The following is a 22,129-nucleotide window of genomic DNA, read 5'->3' as shown; positions in this document are numbered from 1 at the left end:
AAGATTTACTGCCTTAGAAGAAGAATGAAGAAAACCAAAGACTCATGCAAATAATTAGTCCAAGCGACTGGTAAACCAAGCGAGCCTTAGCCTGTATGACTATGAGACCAGAACTAGATGGTGCTCGGCTACCACTGTCAACCATTCAGAGGGGGATCTATGTAGGGATCCTGGATAGAGTGGGAGAACAATGTGGATCAAAATTCAAAATCATTTAAAAAAGGCGGGGGGCGGGGACCAGGTTTGCTGGTTTGATGGAACCACTGAGACTATGGCTCCTAGCTGCCTTTTAGTTCTGGAACTGAACCCATTCCCCTGGCTTCCAACCAACCAGCCAACCAAACAAACAAAAACCAAACTGACTACTGTCAAGTTGGATCCGACTCATAGTGACCCCTCCTTGGGTTTCTGAGGCAGTACCACCATCAGAAATGATTGCCCAACCTTCCTTCCGAGGAGTGGCTGGTGGGTTTGAACTGCCAGACTTCTGGTTAGCAGTCAAATGCCTTAGGCACTCTGCCACCAGAGCTCCCATGCAAACAAATGACAGGCATATTAGCTGAACATTTACATTAGGTAGATATACTCCTTGGAGAGATCAATCATGGGAGAATAGAAGGGCTGTTTATGCACAGGGAGACTAGGCGTGCATGGGAGGGAAGGATAACAGGGAAGAGGAAACTATGGGAAGGAAGTGGAAGGGGAGCTATTGCATTGTGGGAAATTGAAGTCAATGTCATAAGACAAAGTATATGTGAATTGCTGTATGGAAAGTGAATTTGCTCTGTAAACTTTCACCCAAATCACAATAAAAATAATAAAAAAAAAGATTTACAGCTTCGGAAACCCAAAGGGGGTTGCTATGAGTCGAAATCCTCTCTCTCTTCTCTTCTCTTCTCTTCTCTTCTCTTCTCTTCTCTTCTCTTCTCTTCTCCCTCTCTCTATGTATAAACCATACTCTGCCATTGAGTTGATAATGTGTGTGTGTGTATAGGAGCTGTAGTAGCATAGTGCCTAAGGAAGGAAGGTTGGGCAGTCTACTCCCGTAGTGATAATGCCTTAGAAACCCAAAAGGGGTCACTATGAGTTGGGTCCGACTCGACGGCACATAGCAACAACAACAACATATATATAAACCCATATATCCCTTTTGAATGTGTGAGTAAGCAGAGGAAGAGGCACTACAGATTATCAATGCTTAGGCCTTCACATGCCTTAATCTAACCCTGACTAGGGTCCACATCTCTTGACCGCTATTCCATTATTTATTCTGTTATGCCATCTAGGACTTACATAAATAGGCATTGATTTGCTTCCTTCCATTTAACACTGTAACTTGGCATTTGCCTCAAAGACAACTAACTCTGAACTAGATAAAGATGTTAATAATACTGCCTTGCATTCATGTAACACTTTTTTCTTTTTCAAAACACTTTTTCTAATATGATCTCTCTTTAAAACAAACAAACAACAACAACAACAACAACAACAAAAAACATCCTTATAAAATGAATAGGGAAGATTTTATTTTTAAAAGTATGCTAAAAATTTAAGTCCTTTCTTTCTTTCTGTTTTCCTTTCAGGGTTATGCGTTTGCAGGATGAATTGGTCACCTTGCGTCTAGAGTGCACAAATCTGTACCGGAAGGGTCATTTCACTACACTTGAATTAGTTCCACCCTCTGCTTTAACCACTACTCATCTGAAGGCAGAAGCTTTGACAAAGGGAACCCATTCTTCTTCCTCCTGGTTCCGAAAACCCATGACTCGGGCTGAACTTGTGTCTATCTCCTCCTCTGAGGATGAAGGCAATCTCCGATTTGTGTATGAACTACTGTCTTGGGTGGAGGAGATGCAGGTGGGTATATATCTAAATGCTTATGCAGTTTTCAGAAAGGGTCAGCTTGCTCTGTGCCCTTTGTGTAGATTCTCTTAATTATTGATGCTTCCTGGTACCTAAGTCCCCTTCTTCTTATATCTTAAATGCATAAGATCAGCTCAGATTTTCAAAATCCCACACAATATGGCATAGGGTTTTTAATTTGAAGCCCTTTGGTAATCTGTTCCCTTTATCTGACTGTGCCTAAGTGGGAGCTTGTAGAAAAATTGCTGTCTATAATTCAGTTATCTTTTCGGAAATTTCTTTATTGGCAAATGTGCTTATTTTCACTTTAAAAAAAAAAAAAAGATCTTAACTCTTAAGCAAGGCTGCTGTGTTTCACAACTCCAAGACACACTAGTCATACATATTCTAGGATAATGGCTCAAGTTTGATGTTTTGTTTGTTGACTTTCTAACCCTATTGCTTTTTATTAAATTCTTCCCATCCCCAGGCAATGGATTCTCCATGCACCAATAAATAAAAATGTAGAAAGACAGGCAAACCGTTTAAAAATCATCTTCAATTGCTCAGTAGTTGATGCCATGTATGAAGTGAGGTAGTTGAAGCAACTTCTCTCTTTATCTGTTTGACTGTACAGTGGAATAAAGACTCCATAAAGGGCAATGCATATTTTCAGCCTTGAAGATCTCTTCTTAGATAATAAATTCAGGGATGTAGTCGCATAATGCAGCAGCAAGGAGACCCTCTGCTGCTTCTTAGGGGTGATTATGGCATATATGAGGTCATAGAATGATGGAGAAGGTTTAGATGACCTTTTGCCCAATTTTCTGCCCTAAAACCGCTTGCCTAAACATTGATTCTGACAATTTTCTTGACTTGCCAACTTAGCATCATGTTTAATTTTTCTTTTTCAGATGAAACTGGAGCGAGCAGAATGGGGTAATGACTTGCCTAGTGTGGAGTTGCAGCTGGAAACACAGCAGCACATCCATACCAGTGTAGAAGAACTGGGCTCAAGTGTCAAAGAGGCCAGATTGTATGAGGTGAGTGGCATTCAGAACCCACATAGGAGCATGCACAATGCAGCTGTGTCCCTAAGGAGAAGGGGACTCTGAAAAGAACACAAACATATATATTATATCACATACAGTAACATATTCCATTTTCACATAAAGTGCCTTTTTTTTTAAAAACTTTTTATTATGATTTGGGTGAAATTTTACAAAGCAGGTTAGTTTTTACATTCAATAGTTCATACACATTTTGTTTAGTGACACTGATTACAATCCCACAATGTAATAGCTCTCTTCCCACTTCCTCCCTGTGGTTACCTTTTCCCTGTGTCCTTTTTGCCTATGCATTCCTGCCTCCCTAGCTTTCTCCCTGTGCAAATGCTGCCCTTCTGATCTCCCATGGTTGATTGCTCTAAGGAGTACATCTCCCTGGTGTAGTTGTTCAGCTAATTGTTGTTCGTGCTGTTGAGTTGTCTCTGACTCATGGCAACCCTATTTACAACAGAACTGCCCGGTCCTATGCCAACCTCATGATCCCTGCTATACCTGAGCCCATCATTGCGGCCACTGTGTCAATCCATCTTGTTGAGGGCCTTCCCCTTTTTCATTGACCCTCCACTTTACCAAGCATAATATCCTTCTCCAGGGAATGGTTCCTTCTGACAACATGGCCAAAGTAGGTGTGATGAAGTTTGGCCATTCTTGCTTCCAACAAGCATTCCAGCTGCACTTCTTCCAGAACAGGTTTGTCAGTTCTTTTAGCAGTCCATGGTACTCTCAGTATTCTTTGCCAGCATCACAACTCAAAAGCATCAACTCTTCTTCAGTCTTCCTTTTTCATTGTCCAGCTCTCACATGCATGTAAGAGGCTATTGAAAATACCGTGGCTTGGGTTAAGTGCACCTTAGTCTTCAAGGACACATCTTTGCTTTTCAACACTTTATAGAAGTCTTTTGTAGCATATTTTCCCAGTGGAATATGTCATCTGATGTCTTGACTACTGCTTCCATTGGTGTTGATTGTAGAACCAAGTAATTTGAAGTCTTTGACAACTTCAGTCTTTTCTCCATTTATTGTAATGCTGTTTAATTGGTCCAGTTGTGAAGATTTTTATTTTCTTTATGTTGAGGTATAATCCATACTGCAGACTGGTAGTCTTCAATCTTTATCAGTAAGTGCTTCAAGTCATCTTCACTTTCAGCAAACAAAGTTGTGTCATCTACATATCAGATTGTTAATGTGTCTTCCTCCAATCCTGATGCCATGTTCTTCTTCATATAATCCAGCTTCTCAGCTAATAGACCTGTGTATCTTTTGGTTAAAAGTTAACCATGAGAGTGGGTCCAGTTCCAGGCCTGAAGGGTGACTAGGGGCCAAAGTCTCAGGATCCTGTTTTACCAATCTCTATCTGACCAGTAATCCTTATCCTTTTTATGTTTTTTTAAATTCTGTTCCACAGTTTTCTCCCACTCTGTCCAGGATGTCCAATTATGACCCCTTTCCAAGTGGTTGGCAGTGGTAGCTGGGCATCATCTAGTTCTTCTGGTCTCAGGGTCATGCAGGCTGAACTGCTCATGATTGATTAGTCTTTTTGTTTCCATGCATCTTTGATATTCTTCACTCTTCTCTGCTCTGGACAAGCAAGCTGCTGCGAGCTTTTAAGATTCCTAGTCAGTACTTACCAAAGTAGGATGTAGAGCAGTGTTTCCGTGTAGTATGTTGTGCCAATTGAGCTTGATATCCCCTGGGACCATGGTCCAGAGCCCACAGGCCCAGTGACTCACTCCCTCAAGGTGTTTAGTTGTGGCCAAGAAGTTATCCTAACTTTGTACCCTGTTAGTTGTTTACTGCTTATGGACATTTTTATGTTGTTCTTGTTGTTATGTGCCGTTGAGTTGGACCCGACTCATAGGGAACCCCTCCTTGGGTTTCTGAGGCAGTAGCACTATGGAAGTAGATTGCCCAACCTTCCTTCCGAGGAGTGGCTGGTGGGTTTGAACCGCCAACCTTCTGATTAGCAGTCAAGTGCCTTAGGCACTATGCTACCAGAGCTGGACATTTTTATAGCACATATAAATATGCATGTAGGAATTTAATCTGCCCAACCTACGTATCCCTATAAAACCTATTGCTATCGAGTCGGATCCGACTCATAGCAACACCTCCTTGGGTTTCCAAGGCAGTATCACTATGGAAGTAGATTGCCCAACCTTTCTTCCAAGGAATGGCTGGTGGATTTGAACCGCCAGCCTTCTGGTTAGTAATCAAATGCCTTAGGCACTACGTTCTCAACGTATGTATGGTTGTGGGTATATTCCCATTTACCTACCCATACTTGATCTTCTTACCTGTCTACTTATGTATCCCCCTATAAATTTGTGTTTGTTATTACTGATAGTACAGTATTGTGTATAGAATAGTATTTTCCTTTATTGTCTATACCTTGTGTGCACCTTTCCCTGTCTTCCTTTTTCTTAGTGATATTGTGCTGACATGTCTATTTTAATCTTGGAAATAACTTGTAAGGATGGTATTTTCATTAACTCATTTACTAAAAAATAATACTGAACTCTAAGGTCAAAATTAGTGTGCTTCCAAACTTAGACCTGATGCCTCAAAATATTGATGATTTTTCCATTTCACCCTTTGCCTGCAGTAGAGAGCTGATACAGAAAAACTTAATTCACTCAGTCATTCCTCTGCCTCACTCATTCTATCTTCCCATTTTCTATTTCAATTCTTTCCTTCCAAAAAGCAACTAAGTGGTTTGGGGGTCATTAGGTATAGGTTTTGTCTAGAAACTTCTCAGACATGCTGGAAGCACAAGACAGTGAAGGCTTACACATTGTATTCACCCTGCTGGACTGTTGCCCACTTAGTGCTACTCCATTCTGTCCTAATGGTATCTGTAAACCTGACCCAGGGATTTGTTGTCTCAGTTTCTATCATTTGTCTATGTGCCGACATAATATTTACATAGTTGAAGCCATAACAGATATATTTTAGTTACTTTTTCTCTAATGTATTTTTATTTCATTTCTTTCTTATCAGAGGAAAATGTCTCAGAATTTCTATACCAGCTATGTTGAAACTCTTGGGAAGCTGGAAACACAGTATTGTAAATTGAAGGTGAGAGTTTTGACTGACTCTTATGTTTTTCCCATGGAGAATTTGTTTCCCTCTAACAGCCCCTCTCTCCCAATTAATAAAGCTCATCATTAGGCCTCTTTTGTTTTTCTGTTTACTGTGTTATATCACTGACTATGCAGTTGTTCATAAATATTATAACATTCCTAAATTTTATTAATGGGTCAGAAACCTCTGTTCCAGAAAATTTTAAGTAAGTAGCATCCTTCTTAGTAATCATGTTTCACCAAAGAGAAAGTTTGAGGTTGGTGGAGGGATAACTCTCTCTTCTATCTGTTCTTCCTTCCTGTCTACCAAGATTGTATGGAATAGGACAGGCCTGGGATTCTTTTTACTTCACAGAGCCCCACAAAGGCCTGGTGAGTTCTCGCTTGTAGCTAGGATTGAAGATGGCTCTAGGAGACCTCTATGCAAGTCTCATGCTTTGTACGAAACTTGACTCATTGGAGTAGTACCCAGGGATAGAATAGCAAGGCTCAATTCATTTCCTCAGTTATTCTTTGCTTTGATGTCAAATGTGCTATCTTCTTTAGGTGCATGGATGCATGCAGATCCAGTACAACTTTGTAATCCTTGGTTTATCTAGGAAACTTCTAGCTTCCGGATGAGGCACCTTCAGAGCCTGCATAAATTTGTCTCCAGAGCTACAGCTGAGTTGATCTGGTTGAATGAGAAGGAGGAAGAGGAACTAGCATATGACTGGAGTGACAACAATCCCAATATGTCAGCCAAGAAAAATTACTTCTCCGTGAGTCTAGCACAGCAAGTCTGTGTCATGTTTATGTAATGGCAGAAGGAGACAGAGGGGTTAGTCTGCTGAGAGCTTGGGCTTCGGTAGTTATATTCTGCTAGATAGACAAGGGGACCCTACTTGATGCCTCGTTTGCATGTGACAGGTTATGTGGGAGGAGGGACAGTAGAGCCCTGGAATTAATTTATTCAGAAGGCATTTAGCCAGTGCTTTGAGTGAATGAAAGAGCATTCTGCGAGTTGTCATTTTGAAAGTAATACAGATTTTCAGCTAAGATTATAGAGTTTGAAGTGAGAGATAACTAAGTTCAAATCCTATTTCTCTATCAACTAGGTCTGTGACCTTCAGCAAGTCATTTAATATCACTGGACCTCTATAAAATGGAATCATAGGACTACCTGAAGTCCTATGAAGGGTTGTTATAAAGATCTGAGTAAGATTTCATAAGCTAATATAGGCGAAACAGTACAGGGCTTGATACATAGGACAAAGTTAGTAATGGCTGTATGATGAGGACAAAGTTGGTAATAGCTCTGTGATGATGATAGTTATTAATGTTGCTATTATTATTATTATTAATAGCATTGTGTAACTAGAGTATATTCTTGGTTTGCCACAAATTCTGAATTCTGGTTAATTCATTTAATAAGTTTTGGCCTTCATTTTTTTTTTATCTGTAAAATGAGAAGACAACTTCTTCATTCTACTGTGGCACAATGCTTTTTATACTTTTCGGTGAAAGACTTACAAGTAGGTAGGGGTTATTTTATGTTAATGTTAGCATTTTTGTGTCTCAGAGAGTTTTTAAGGATTTTTGTGAACACAGCCTTCAAAACTATGGGGTGGTTCTACTTAATGGCAACTAACAAATACTATGCAAATAGGCAATATTTTCACTAACACTTTAGATACTTGTGGGCCAATTCCATTGAGTTCTTAAGAAATACAAGCTCTTTTTTTTTTGGTATATGATTTTTTGTTTGTTTGTTTTTTAAGCAAAGGAGAAGGAATGGATAATAGGAGGACTGAAATATGCTTTATAACAGAGATATACAAGATGTGCTCGAAAAGTATCAAGGACAGAGGGATCAAATCTGATTGTAAGGATCAGTACTAGCTTCACAGAAGAGTTGACTTTTAAATCGGGTCCTATAGAATTTAGAGTTAGAGAGCAACATTGCAGACTGAGGAAAGTCTGAGCAAAGCCAGCCAGTCAATGATACAGATCTTTTAGTGTGTCAGTACTGTGAGATGGGCGCTGACATGAGCTGCCTACTCCAGCCAAATTATCTCCTTTATCTTCCCCCAGTTTTCCATGTTTTCTCACTTTATTCAACTCTAGCTCAGGTTCCATGTCTTTGGTGAATCATTCCCCAATGATTCCAGCATTTTCTTTCTTTGAAATCTGTCGTGTACTTTTCATATATCTCACTGTGGCACTAATTTGTGTTATAGGGTACTTTAAGGTAGGGCAGGGAACACAGCATTTTTGTTATTGCTGCCTCTCTCTGAACGGCACTTATTACATAAAACTGAATTCAACTTTCAGGAGTTGACAGTGGAACTAGAGGAGAAGCAGGATGTGTTTCGGTCTCTACAGGATACAGCAGAGCTGCTGTCCCTTGAGAACCACCCAGCCAAGCAGACTGTGGAGGTATGTAACTTGAGACTGTGTGAGAGTCAGGTACTCAGAGGTGACTGTTAGAAAAGTATTCAAATCAGAGGCTTTGTTCCAGTGAGAGACTTGGGGGAAGTATCAGGGATCATTTGTCTTGGGTCCTTTCCATCCCACACTGTTCCTGAAGCCCCTAAAAGACTGCAAACACTTTTTATAGTCTAATGAGAATGCTAAGAACAGCAGGAGGAGATACACTGACTTCTGACTTTATGTGGCAAAGCGATGTAGACCATTTTCTTTCAAATAACCATCCATGCAGATCCCTCCTCTTATTGGTGTGGTACCTTTACCCTTCTAACCACAGAGCTGGTTGAGGAGGCTAGGGTAGGTTTATTAATGCCTGGATTTTGCTAGCCAGATCATTTGTGGAAGAGGACTTTTCTGTATAACCTCTTTTAACAAAGATATTAGAATGTTGGGTAAAAAGTAGGCCCCTTTTTCATGGGCAATATTGGGCTATGCCAGTCAAGTATCTCCATGTCTCTTCTGGTGACTTCTCTATGATTAGCAGAGTCATACTCAGAAAAGAACATTGCATATAGTATTGGGTCTGTTAAATTCATGCCCTCTGTCTGTGTGCTTGCTTGTTACAGGCTTACAGTGCTGCTATCCAGTCCCAGTTACAGTGGATGAAGCAGCTGTGCTTGTGTGTGGAGCAGCATGTGAAAGAGAATACTGCTTACTTTCAGGTATGGTGGACTCCATGCGTATATGTGCGTTTCTGTGTGTGTGTGTGCGCGCACACATCTGAGTCAATTAGCTTTTATTGTGAAAAAAAAAATACCACCCCAAAACTTAGTTATTTAAAAGAATAGTCATTTCATTAGGTCATGATTCTGTGGGTTGGCCATTTGATCCAGGCTCAAATGAATAATTCTTTTTGTATTGCCTAGCTTTCTCATGACTGCAGGCAACTGGCAGGTAGGCTGGGGCTGAATGGCCTCACTCATATATCTGACAATTGGGGTGGAGTGAAAGCAGTATTAGCCTCTGTGTCTCTTAGCATCCAGTGAGCTAGCCTAGGCTTCTTCACAAAGTGGCTGTGTACCTTGAGCAAGCCATAGTCTAGTGCACAAGCATTTTTTTTTTTTTTTCTTCTATCCCATTTATTAATTCTTTTGGATTTAGTAGGCTCCATGGTAGTTACCAGGAGCTCTAGTGGTGTAGTGCCTAGCCATTTGACTACTAACTAGAAGGTTGGAGGTTCAAACCCAACAGCCACTCCTCAGAAGGAAGGGTTGGGCAATCTACTTTTGTAGAGATACCACATTGGAAACCCAAGGTAGCTATCAGATCTGACTTGAAGGCAGTGAGTTTGGTTTGGTTTTGGTTTATGATAGTCACCAAGGAGCCCTGGTGGTGCAGTGGTAAAACACTCAGCTGCTAACCAAAAGGTCTATGGTTCAAACCCACCAACCACTATGTAGGAGAAAAATGTGGCAGTTTGATTCCCTAAAGATTACAGTCTTGGAAACCCTATGAGGCGGTTCTGTTCTGTTCTGTAGGGTCACTGTGAGTTGGAATCAACTCAGTGGCAATGGGTTTGGGTTTTTGGTGGTAGTCACCACTAATATTTTATTGACATGATATTTTAAGCCCTCCAGTTTAAACTTCTGTGACCTTTGCAATGGACTGTCACTAACCCAGTGGGGTATAATCATCTCAGCTCTGCACTATAAGATTTTTCTTTCTCAGTTAACGTCTCTTATGTATGTGCACAGTACATCTCTCCCCTATATTCCCACAGTTCTTCAGTGATTCACGAGACTTGGAGTCATTCTTAAAGAACCTCCAAGACTCCATCAAACGAAAATATTCCTGTGACCATACCACCAGCCTATCCCGCCTTGAGGACCTGCTCCAGGACTCCATGGTAGGTGTTGCATCAGTGGGGATGTTTACTTCTGAGAAACAGAGTAAACCATAGCAGCTATTGCTGTTTATACCCTTGAAAGCTCCAGGGCAGTGGCCAGTGTTAAAAAGTTTGGCTCACATTCAAATAGAGTTTAATCAGTTTTGTTCTGTCCCTTTCTTTCCTTTTTCCCCTTAAAGAAGTTGCCAATAAGATTCCTTTGAGTGTTACTCAAGTAAAGGGTAGTCATCTCCTACTTAATGTTCATCATACTTTCTTTGCATTGTTTCTATTGTAATTAAATATTTAGAGACAATTATGAGGTGTAGAACATGAAAAACAGGGCTGAAAGGAGTAGCAGTATCAAATTCTTTTTTTACTTTCTTATGCAAAAGAGAATTAAAACAATAAACAATGAAGATTGGCAATTCAAACTCACCTAGTATCTCTCACGAAGAAAGGCCTGGTGATATGCTTTCATAAAGATTACAGCCAAGAAGAACCCTATGGAACAGTTCTACTCTATAATACATGGGGTGCCATGAGTCAGAATTGACTTGATGGCAGCTAACAACAATGGTGTGAGGTATTAGAAAATTGATTCAAAAAATAAAATAAAACACAGAAAAGAAAGAAAACTTATTTTAATCAAGGACAATATCAAAATCTTACTTAGATATAACAGTATTTGTCCAGCTTATTTATGCAGCAATATTAACTTTTGAAAATACTTTTGCATCCAGTATTTAATCCAAATCAATTTTATATTTATTTTCTCCAATGAATTATTGTTCAAAAGTGCTGATAATAAAATCAGCCGTAGGACTATTTACATTTATTGAATGTATATTACACTAAGAATTGGCAAGACGGGGCTTAAGCTACATCTCATTTTAAAATAGAAATGTGTATATAATAGGGAAATTGCTTTTGCTGTGTAAGAAACCAAGAGAACCTCCAGATCATTTCAATATAAATTTCTGAATAAGAGAAGTAGGATTATCCAAAACAGTATCTGGTAGGTAAGATATGGGCATTTGTGAACATCAGTTGATTTTGTGTGTGTGTGTGTGTGTGTGTGTATACTTTGAGATATTTTAAGTCTATGAATAGGTTTATATTCAGTGTTTCATCTCAGCCAATAGTCTGTTAATTTAATTGATTTGGAATAAAGGATAAAAACATGACTTTTCAGATGTTGTCTCTAGAATGTCTCTCTTGGAGGTACTACATGTGTGAAGGAGGAAGATAATCCTTGACGGTCATCTCCTCCCTCCCACAGAGTACCTTTCTGTCAAGGGTAACTCTTCTGCTATTGTTGTCATATCTTCTCTTCTCGAGGGTTGCTGCTCTCTTCCCTCCTCTCCAGGTCAGGGGCATCGGGTTGGCGGCGTCATCGGGGCATGGAGTCACCTGGGTCTGCTCCTCACCTTGTCCGACAGGTTCGGGAGCATCTCTCCTGGCTTCTGATCCTTTTCAGAACTTTTACCACGCTGAGCACTTGGTCTCTGGAGCTTGAGATGTTTGACTGTGGTTTAGACAGAAATTGACATCTTTAATGCAAGGAAACTGAAATGGGTAGACCAGCTCTCAAGTATGGAGGCGTGTGGCTGTCTCCCTGATATATTCCATTCCTCTTTCTTAACTAATAAGTTAAAGTTGTATTTCTTCCAATCATGCTCCCGGGGACAGGCACAGGTAGTTTATTTAAGCATTTCTTTTTCTTTACTTGCATATCCTTATTCTTTAACGACATTTCTTAACATTATTAACTCTTTACTCTCATCACATCTACTTCCATCCTAAGAAAGCCCTCTTGTGGGGGCTTTATACCTCAAAATGGGCTTGAAATATCCTGATTAATAAAGGCTATTCTTTACTCTCTAAGGGAATTGGTAGTAGATTGCTACCAATTTTGTTGACACGAAGTTCATTGGTTTTTAAGATACTTGAGTTTGTAGAAACTTGAGTTTCCATTTTGCATGATACTTCTTTGAAAGCAGTCAAATTTACATGAATATGGGAAGTTCTAAGATACTAAAAGGTAAACCCAAATCACTTATCATGATACCTTTACCAACAACATTGCTTGTTAAAGAACTAAGATCTTCCTCTAGAAAATTGGACTCAATTTCAGAAAGTGAAATATTTGTAGTAGATCTTGGGAGATGCAGTTATTTAAAAAATGCTTTTAAAAGTATTATTCTAGTTTCTCCTAAGAAGGAAGCAAGAACTGGCTTCTACCAGTGAGAAACTGAATAATAATAATGACAACAATATAAAAATAATAGCAATTAGTATTTTTAACTTCTGCATTTTCTGCATCTTATTTGGGGAAATGCTTTGTTAACCATATAGTTGTATTTGGCAGCTAGAAAGTGGTTTGTTTTTGTTTTGTTTTTGCATGTGACTTTATGCTTTATTGAAAGGGGCATAGGGAGAAAGCTACAAAGTTTGAGTACAAAACCACATGGTAGAAGGCAGAAATATATTCTCTTTTTTCCTTATCCTTACTGCTTCTAAAATGGCTCCACTAAGGATCCCTGCTTAACTGAGAAGTGACCTTCTCTGAGGGTGTGGAGCACTCAGTATTCTTTGTTGACATTGTCATCGTGAGTAGCAATATTAATGTCTTTTGGTTTATCTTCTCATTTTGTAGGATGAAAAGGAGCAGCTTATACAGTCCAAGAGTTCTGTTGCCAGTCTTGTTGGGAGATCAAAAGCCATTGTTCAGCTAAAGCCTCGCAGTCCAGACCATGTGCTAAAGAGCACCATTTCTGTAAAGGCCATCTGTGACTATCGGCAAATTGAGGTGAGGAGATAAAAAAGGTACTTCTGTGCACCGGACAGAAGGAAGGGAGAAGGAAAACCTTTAGTTGGGGTATGATAATAAAGAAAGATCAAATGATAATTTTTCTTAGAGTTTTAAAAAAGATCAAATCTTTACATCATTTTTATTTGAAATCTTACTCTGTAATCTTGACCTACTCCCTGCCTCAGTGATTGGCATCATCATTCACCCAGTTGCTTAAGTGTTGGAAGAAATGGTCATTTGTAGCACCTGGGAGATGTCCTTGGCTCTTCCTTTTCTCTTATTCCCTCCACCCCCATACAGCAAGCTAGTAGGACCATGAAGTCAATACTATTTTATGTATATCACTTAAATGTACTTCTTTCCATTCCTGCTGCTACTACCCCAGTTTGTTGTTGTTGTTGTTATGTGCCATCAAGTCAGACCCGACTCATAGCGACCCCTCCTTGGGTTTCCAAGGCAGTATCACTACGGAAGTAGATTGCCCCATCTTCCTTCTGAGGAGTGGCTGGTGGGTTTGAACCACCAGCCTTCTGGTTAGCAGTCAAGTGCCTACCAGGGTTTAGACCATTTACATTTGTTTTTCTCACTTGGATCATTGCACCAGCTTCTTCATTCAATGCATTCGTTATCCTGCCATCAGCATTATCTTTTTTAAAAAACGTAAGTCATTCCCTTGCTTAAATCCTACAATTCCCCATTGTTCTTGGGAGAAAGTCTGAACTTCTTAATGTGGCTTACAAAATCCTGAGTAATCTCACTTTACCTCTCCTGCCAAGGCTAGGTTGTGTCCCTTTCCTTGTTCCCTGATAAATTGCCATATTATAGCGTTTATCAGAGTGTTACAGAAAACTATACAAAGAGCCCTCATGATGCAGTGGTTAAGCACTCAGCTGCTAACTGACAGGTTGATAGTTTGAACCTGCCAGTTGCTCTGTAAGAGAAAAGACCTAGTGCTCCCATAAAGATTACAGCCTAGAAAACTCTATAGAGCAGTTCTACTCTGTCATACAGGTTTACTATGAGCTAGAATTAACATGAAGGCACACAGTAATAACATTGTAACTATGTGACGTATTTGCATGTATATACACATGCGTTGAAGAACTGCACAACCCCCTCATGTGCTAGTTTCCTATGCATGCTGTGCACATTATATATGTGCGTGCATTATTAATGTAGGAACGTTGTTTGTGGAATTGAAAACATACATACCTCATTAGAATATGTGGACTATAAACCATATTTGTGTGCTTAGCATTATACCATTTTTATCCCCAGTGGCATAGATACTTCTGGGCACATAGTAAATAAAAGAAACTCACTGCTGTCCAGTCGATTCAACTCGTAGTAACCCCTCCTTGGATTTCCAAGCTGGTATTTCTACAGAAGTAGATTGCCCAATCTCCCTTCTGAGGAGTGACTGGTGGGTTTGAACTGCCAGCCTTCTGATTAGCAATCAGATGCCTTAGGCACTATGCCACCAGAGCTCCTATAGACCTTCAATAAATATTTGTTATACAAAAGAATGAATGAATAAAAGAAAGAATGGGACTTCACTTTTCTGTGTCTCAGTATTTCTATCTATAAAATAGGAATAATTATATTGGTTACTTGTCTCCCAAGAGAAATAATTGGTGATTCTAAAATGCTGAAACTTTTTCAGGGATTTGGGTGGGATGGTAGAGAGGGAAGGAGAAGTATCACAAAAGCAAAGTTGTGATTATTCATGTCCCGGTTATTTTTCCCCTAACAGTCGTAAGTGCAAAGAGTTTGGTCTTAAGGATCTTATAATCTCCTTATAACTGTCATATACTAAGTTGCCTGACAAGTAATAGGCATTTTATAAACACTTTTTTCCTTGATTTATTTGATGTCACAGTATTTCCTATATTGTGTATTTATACATATTATCTTTTTTTTCAAAATCAGGAATCCTTACTAAGTGATAGCAGATCTTCAGAATGATTTTTTCTATAATAGCATCATATCCTTGGGATAAGGTATCAGCTTATAATGGATTATTGGTTTATCCACTATCAATAATTTATAAATTTGTCTCTTCAGATCACTATTTGCAAGAATGATGAGTGTGTGTTGGAAGATAATTCACAGAGGACCAAATGGAAAGTGATCAGCCCCACAGGAAATGAGGCAATGGTGCCATCAGTCTGCTTCCTCATCCCCCCACCCAATAAAGATGCTGTTGAGATGGCCAGCAGGTAATTTTGCTCACGTCAATCATCACTGCCCTCCTCTTTGGGCTGACTGAACTGGTGGAAGGGTGCATCTGTGTTTGTGATGTCCTTGAGCAAAGGGCGTTTTTTTGTTTCTTTTAGAAAAGACCTCAAGACCTCCTATTAAGGTTACCAAGTCAAGTGCTGCCAACCACATAATGTGTCTTTAATAAATATGTTAAATTGAGATATAGTGGTATTTCTTTTTTAAAGAATTCTTGGTAAACAGTTCTCAGAAGATTGATCTTGTTGTGGCAGCTAATTTTATTTTTAATTTCTATTTTTATCACTATAGTACATGTGCATATAAAAAGCAAGATTATATCACAAAGCTCATAACAAAAACTAGCAATCACCTCTCCCACCCCAGAGTTCTGCTTTCCAAGGTCAAGTCCATTCCTTTAGCAAATTTTTCTGGGTTTTAACTCTAAATTTCTAAATAAGGTGATTTTTCTGCTATTTCCTGATTTTTTTTTTTCAACTTTGGACATTATCTATTGACTTTCTTCCTACATTAGTAAATTAGAATTTAGATGTCTACGCAAACCTTATCTTCTCCCTGTATTCCTGATGTAGTTACATCATGATTTTGTTAAAATTGATATTTATTATTATTGTTGTTGTTATGTGCTGTCGAGTAGGACCCAACTCATAGCGACCCCTCCTTGGGTTTCTGAGGTAGTATCACTACGGAAGTAGATTGCCCCGTCTTCCTTCCGAGGAGTGGCTGGTGCGTTTGAACCTCCAGCCTGCTGGTTAGCAGTTAAGTGCCTTAGGCACTATGCTACCAGAGCTCCTTTATTATTATTTGCTAAAAGGGCAGGGAGGCCACATATTCTGACCTCCTCTAATCCCACAAGAGGAAGACAGGATTACCAGCAGTAACCCAAGGCCTATTCCTACAAGGCCAGACATGCTGCCTCTCTCCAGCCCTTTCACCAACCGTTCCTCCCAAAGCACCTACCACCTCTCTCCGGGGTTCGATAATTCGCTGCAGTGGCCACACAGAACTCACAGATTACAGGGTTTATTAGGGAAGCACCACAGGCTACAATTCAGGTTCAGGAAAAATGCTCAGTCTCTCACCTAGCCCACCATCCCTCAGCCAACAGTCTCTCACAGTCTCTTTCCCAGCAGTGCTGGTCCCTCTGTGTCTCACTCAGCAATGTGTGTCTCTTGGGTCTCTTTCCCAGCAGCATGTGTCTCAGGAGCCCATGTCTCTTTCAGCAGCACGTCTTCCTCCACCAGCAGTCAGAGAGAGTTCTGCCTCCAGGAGGCCTCCTTTTGAGCCCGGCAGGATGGTCAAACTAGCCAATCACAGCATCAGAACTCTAAGCACGTGAGAGAGAGTGGCAACCACCCAGAACATTGTATTGTGCCACGCCCAACAGAAATAACCCAGGTGGATAGCTTCAGCAATCAGGAGCTCCTCAGTTGCTCATAGAAAATCCGACCTTGGAGTTTACAAGCCACACTAAGTAATTTACTTGTTGTTGTTGTTATGTGCCGTCGCGTCGGCCCTGACTCATAGCGACCCCTCCTTGGTTTTCCGAGGCAGTATCACTACGGAAGTAGGATTGCCCAACCTTCCTTCCGAGGAGTGGCTGGTGGGTTTGAACCGCCAGCCTTCTGGTTAGCAGTCAAGTGCTTTAGCCACTATGCTACCAGAGCTAAGTAATTTGCTACACTGCATTATTATTATTACATAAAATTGTTTAGTGCTGAAACACACAACATTATAGGTGATTGTTGTAAGACTCTCATGCTTTATTTACCTCTCTGAACTCTTCCTTTGCTACTCTCCTTGTTTAATCAGCTTCAGTCACAGTAGTCTTTTTCCTGTTTCTCAAACACAGTAAGCATATTCTTACCTCAGGATCTTTGCGCTTTCTCTGCTTGCTTCAGATATTTACATGTTTGCTCCCTCACTTCGTTAATTACAACTTATCACTCTCATGTACCACCCCCTCCCCCACTCACTGCCTGTGTCTGTCTCCTTTACTCATCTTTAATTTTCTCCAGAACACTTAATACTGCCAAACAGATTATATGTATTTGTCTATTGCCTCTCTTCTATTAGAAGTTCCAAAAGAACAGAGAATTTGATCTGTTTTGTTCATTTCTGTCCTCAGTACCTAGAACCATTCCTGGTACATAATAGGTACTTAATAAATAGTTGTTGAATGAAAGAAAGAATGAATGGGTAAGTGAATATAGGTGTGAATAATTTTTTTTAATTTATTATATAACTTTTTGTTTCCCTGGAGTTGATAATTACTTTGTTTTTTAGCTTGCTTAGTTGATGTGAGAGTTAGACCAATGACAAAGTTTGAGGAAGTACAATCTAGTGTAAGACCACCCTCACTTCTGACACCAATTGCAAGTTTGAGGGAATTCTCAAAACCACCCTTGGATTTGATGATTCACTAGAAGGATGCACGGAACTCACTGAAAGCTGTTATACTTAGAGTTACAGTGCATTACAGGGAAAAGATATAGGTTAAAATCAACCACAGGAAGAAGTGCACAGGGCAGAATCTAGAAAAGGTACCAAATGTGGAGCTTCCATTGTCCTTTCCTGTAGCATCATGAATATATTACTTTCCCTTATTGATGTCTGACACATATGCAAGAATATTGTCAACCAGGGAAGCTCACTTTAGTCTTAGTTCCAGAATTTTTATTAGAGTTCATGTGGCTAGCCTCAGTCTCTAGCCCCACTGGAGCTTGAGTGGTAGAGTGGTATGAGCTGACATCAGGTGACCCCAAACTCCCACAACTAAATCACAAATCTGTTGTGGCCAGCCCCTTTCCTAAACAAAGACACTCCTATCAATTATGACATTCCAAGGGTTTAGAGATTACCTCCCAGAAGCCAAGATCAAAGTCCAGACCTCTTTTTAGGACAGGTTAAATACTTTGACTACACAGTTGTGTATTTGCATATTAGGAGTTTATTTCCAAACCCTTCAATGTTACTCTAAAATGTCTGTCAGTATAGCCAAACATTGCCAGAAGTTTTCTTTTTTTTTTTTTTTCCTCTCTTGAAATGCCCATTCTGAACCGTTCTATCTTCCTATTCCAATGTGGACCTGTTCTGTAGGGCTGTTTCAGTGCTGTCACCCTAGCATTTCTCTTTATCTTCATCCTGGGAATTCCCTCTATCTCTGTTCTGTGTTGGATCTTCTGATTCCTTGAGTCAAAGTTATCTAATTTATTGGTTTATTCCCTTGCTTGGTGGAGAACACTGTCTAGTAACTTTTTGAGAAAGGGTACATGGGAAATAAATTTTTTGAGATCTTTCATATCAGAAAATGTCTTTCCTCTCTCTTCATGACTGATTGGCCAGCTACTGAATTCAGTTTGGAAATGATTTTCACTCTGAACCTTGAAGACGTTACTTCATTGTTTTCTAGCTTCAAGGATTTGTTGTTGAGTTGCCTGGTGGCATTTTTTTTTTTTTTTTTTTTTAATTTATATGACAGTAAAATTCACTCTTTGTAGTGAGGAATTGTGTTGATTTTGACAGATGTATGGAATCTTGTATCCACCACCAGTCATAATACAGAGGAGTTGACACTTTACCTTTAGAGTGAAATCTTTCTTTCCCTCTCTAGAAGCTTTTTGACTCTTCTCTTTTTCAAATCTTTGAAAGGGATGTTGTACCTTCATGTAAGTCTTTTTGCAGTCATTGAACTCATACTCAAAGCTGATGTCTTTCAGATCTAGAAAAATTGTTTTTGGATTATGTCTTTAGTAATTTTATGCTTTATACTTTTTTCTGTTCTCTCTTTTAAGAAATCCGTTTGTCAAACTTTGGTCCTCCTGAACTGGTTCTCTAATTTTATTTCCTTTTCTAGTTCTTTGTAAAGTCTCTACTTCCTCTACATTTTTTCTTTTCCTTTGTCCATTTTGAATTCATTATTTCATGTTGGAGGCTTTTCTCAAATATTGATCGTTGACTATCTGCTCACATTTGAGCGAGGCACTGAAAAACAGGCTGGAAACCATGACTGTGGCTGGGGTTTTCCAACTGCTAGGCTTCATGGTAGATGATCAGAGATGAGGTCAGAAGCTTATAGAGATCAGCATCTGTCAGTTTTTGCTTTTGAACCATTTTCTTCAGAGAAGAATCTCCAGTCTTCCTATTTTGAGCTCTATCCTCCACCATTGCTTTCAGTGGTACCTGGTGCCTCCAATTTCTGGGCTTTTAGCGGTTTCTTAGTGGAAAATGACTGGCTTTTTATTGGCTTCTGCTTACCTGTGCACTTGTGCATACACTTGTACTTGCTGTAGGCACTTAACTGAGTAGTGAAACCAAACTACTTAGCATTCATCCATTCATTTTCCATCTTCTAAAATTTAGTTGGCATTACTTCTCTGGTATGGTCCTTTCTCATTTCCTTAGCTATACAAGCTTAAATAGTACTTAAAAAAATTTTTTTAAAAAGCTACTGAAACAAAAATTATTGAGATTGTAATGGGGTTTTTTGGGGTAGGGAAGATAAACTAATGAATTTGATGTCAGATATTTAACCACACTTCTATTTTTCATCTATAAGATGCAGGTACATTAATATCTCATGGGGTTATATGAATTAAATGATATCTTTTTTTATTATGGCAGATTTTAATCATGTACAAAAATCAAGTAAATAGTAAAGTGAACACCTGCTGACTCATTACCCAGTTTCAATAAAAATCAGTTGGTAACCAGTCTTTAAGACTAAGCTAATCTGTGCCTGACCCTTCCTCCCTTATTTTTAAGCACATCCTCATTATCATATCATTTTATCCATAAATATTTTGGTATAGTATGTATCTCAAACATAACAACATCACAATATCAGTATTACATCTTACACAGTGAAATACAATTTCTTAATATCATCATATATCAAAGCAGTGTTCAAATTTTCCTGATTTTCTAAAAAAAAAAAAAAATTTTTTTTAAATTAGTTTTTTCTAATCAGAATCCAAATGCAGTGTATACACAGCAACTGGTTTGATAACTCTCTTCAATTTATTTTAATTGGTATCCAAAATGGATTTTTGAATCAATTCTATAAAGACAAAAAGCATAGCTATCGTCTGAATTATTCTCCATTTCTACTCTTTATATCTTGCATTGTCCTTTCAACTTGAAGAAATTCAAAGTAATTTTGTGTTTGTATGAGTGTGTTTATATATCTGTGTGCTGGTAGGCCTTCTAGAAGTTAAGATTGAATTGTTTAAGAAAAAAGTTCTCAAATTCTTCCACAATGAAGTTTTCTTTATATGCCAGATGAACTTCTTAAGTTGCTATTAACTTTTATATCACTTGCTATATTTTCTTCTAAGCAATTTTTATTTTAGTAACATACGTAACAGGATTTACCATTTTAGCCATTTTACAGTCTAGTGATACTAATTATGTTCACCATGTTGTGCCGCCATCACCATATCTGTTTCCAGATTTTTCATCATTAACAGAAGCTTAGTGCCCCTTAAACAGTAACTCTTCATGTCCTTCCTCCCACCTTCCCCTGGTAGTTAAGTTGCTATTAACTGTTTATAAGTATTTTGGCAGTTTTGTAAATATATAGAATACTTTTTAGGCAGGCATATCATCATTTTCCATCAGTTCCAGACAGGAATAGTGTATCTCTGCTTTTTTCTAAACTTGTCCTTCCTGGGTATTTTTCCCTCTCTAGCTTGTCATAAAGGAGCTCTTTATGGTGGCGTAATGGGTAAGACATTTGGCTGCTAACCTGGTGGTTGGTGGTTCAAACCCACGGGCTGCTCCATGGGAGGAAGATGAGGTAGTCTACTTCCATAAAGATTTACAGCCTTGGAAACCCAACACAGGTCTCTTTGAGTCAGAATTGACTTGATAGCAGTGGGTCTGGTTAGTTTTCAGTAGCTTCTCATAATCATATCACATTCAGGTAACATTTATAAGATTGCTAAATATGTGCTAGTATATATAATACTCTACCAAATCCAGATAGTTTGGGGATCTCAGTTAATTGAGTGCTAAAGGCTTCTGTGTTGGCAATAGCACTAAAGAAAAGGAAGACACAGAGAGGTGCACAAGAGGTCCAGACAGCAAAGGTAAATACTTCCACAGGTACAATACTGAGTTATCAGTGATAACAAACGTTAATCTATGGTTATGTACATGGGTGGACAGGCTGAACGATCAGGAATGTCTAGGCAAAAAGGAATATACCCATGGCCATATATAAGGTTGGCAGATGATATTTCTACATACGTATTTGTCTGAGCTGTAACAATGTCCATATAAATAGAACTAACAGGAGGCAAAGTTATGATAACTTCTTAGCCACAGTTAACCACCCTGATGGAGTGAGTTGTTGGACCTGTGGGATCAGGACCATAGTCATGGGGAACATCAAGCTTAGTTGGCATAACATACTACACGACAACATTGTTCTACATCCTACTTTGGTGAGTAGTGACTTGAGGCTTAAAAGCTTACAAGCGGCCATGTAGATGCAACAGTTGGTCTCTTCTTGTCTAGAGCAGAGAAGAATGAAGAAAACCAAAGACACATGGAAACAATTAGCCAAGGGACTAGTGGACTATGAGAACCTCAGCCTTTATGATCCTGAGACCAGAAGAGCTAGATGGTGTCTGGCTACCACTGTCAACAACTCAGAAAGGGCTCAATTAGGGCATCCTGGATATAATAAATCAGAGGCGGGGCAAGATGGCGGACTAGGCAGAAGGATTGCACAGACCCTCTTCAACAAAGAAAAGGGAAACCAATTAACACAGACACAGAAGATAATCTT

At 39.2% G+C, this 22,129-nt stretch overlaps 1 protein-coding gene across 1 annotated transcript in view; it reads left to right on the top strand.

Annotated features, from left to right (window-relative positions):
* Positions 1 to 22,129, top strand: part of MACF1 (microtubule actin crosslinking factor 1) — a 307,684-nt gene that overhangs the window by 96,896 nt on the left and 188,659 nt on the right. Inside the window, exons 15-23 of the mRNA XM_042781878.1 lie at positions 1,584 to 1,857; positions 2,757 to 2,885; positions 5,907 to 5,984; positions 6,589 to 6,750; positions 8,303 to 8,407; positions 9,025 to 9,120; positions 10,179 to 10,304; positions 12,943 to 13,095; positions 15,163 to 15,317. Coding sequence (XP_042637812.1) covers positions 1,584 to 1,857; positions 2,757 to 2,885; positions 5,907 to 5,984; positions 6,589 to 6,750; positions 8,303 to 8,407; positions 9,025 to 9,120; positions 10,179 to 10,304; positions 12,943 to 13,095; positions 15,163 to 15,317 — 1,278 coding nt within the window. The remainder of the gene's footprint in view (positions 1 to 1,583; positions 1,858 to 2,756; positions 2,886 to 5,906; positions 5,985 to 6,588; positions 6,751 to 8,302; positions 8,408 to 9,024; positions 9,121 to 10,178; positions 10,305 to 12,942; positions 13,096 to 15,162; positions 15,318 to 22,129) is intronic.

The sequence above is a fragment of the Orycteropus afer genome, unplaced genomic scaffold (assembly GCF_000298275.1).
Source record: "Orycteropus afer afer isolate SDZICR_OR568_19922 unplaced genomic scaffold, OryAfe1.0 scaffold00192, whole genome shotgun sequence".
NCBI classification, from domain to species: domain Eukaryota; kingdom Metazoa; phylum Chordata; class Mammalia; order Tubulidentata; family Orycteropodidae; genus Orycteropus; species Orycteropus afer.
This window is presented reverse-complemented; position numbering and strand designations above follow the sequence as displayed.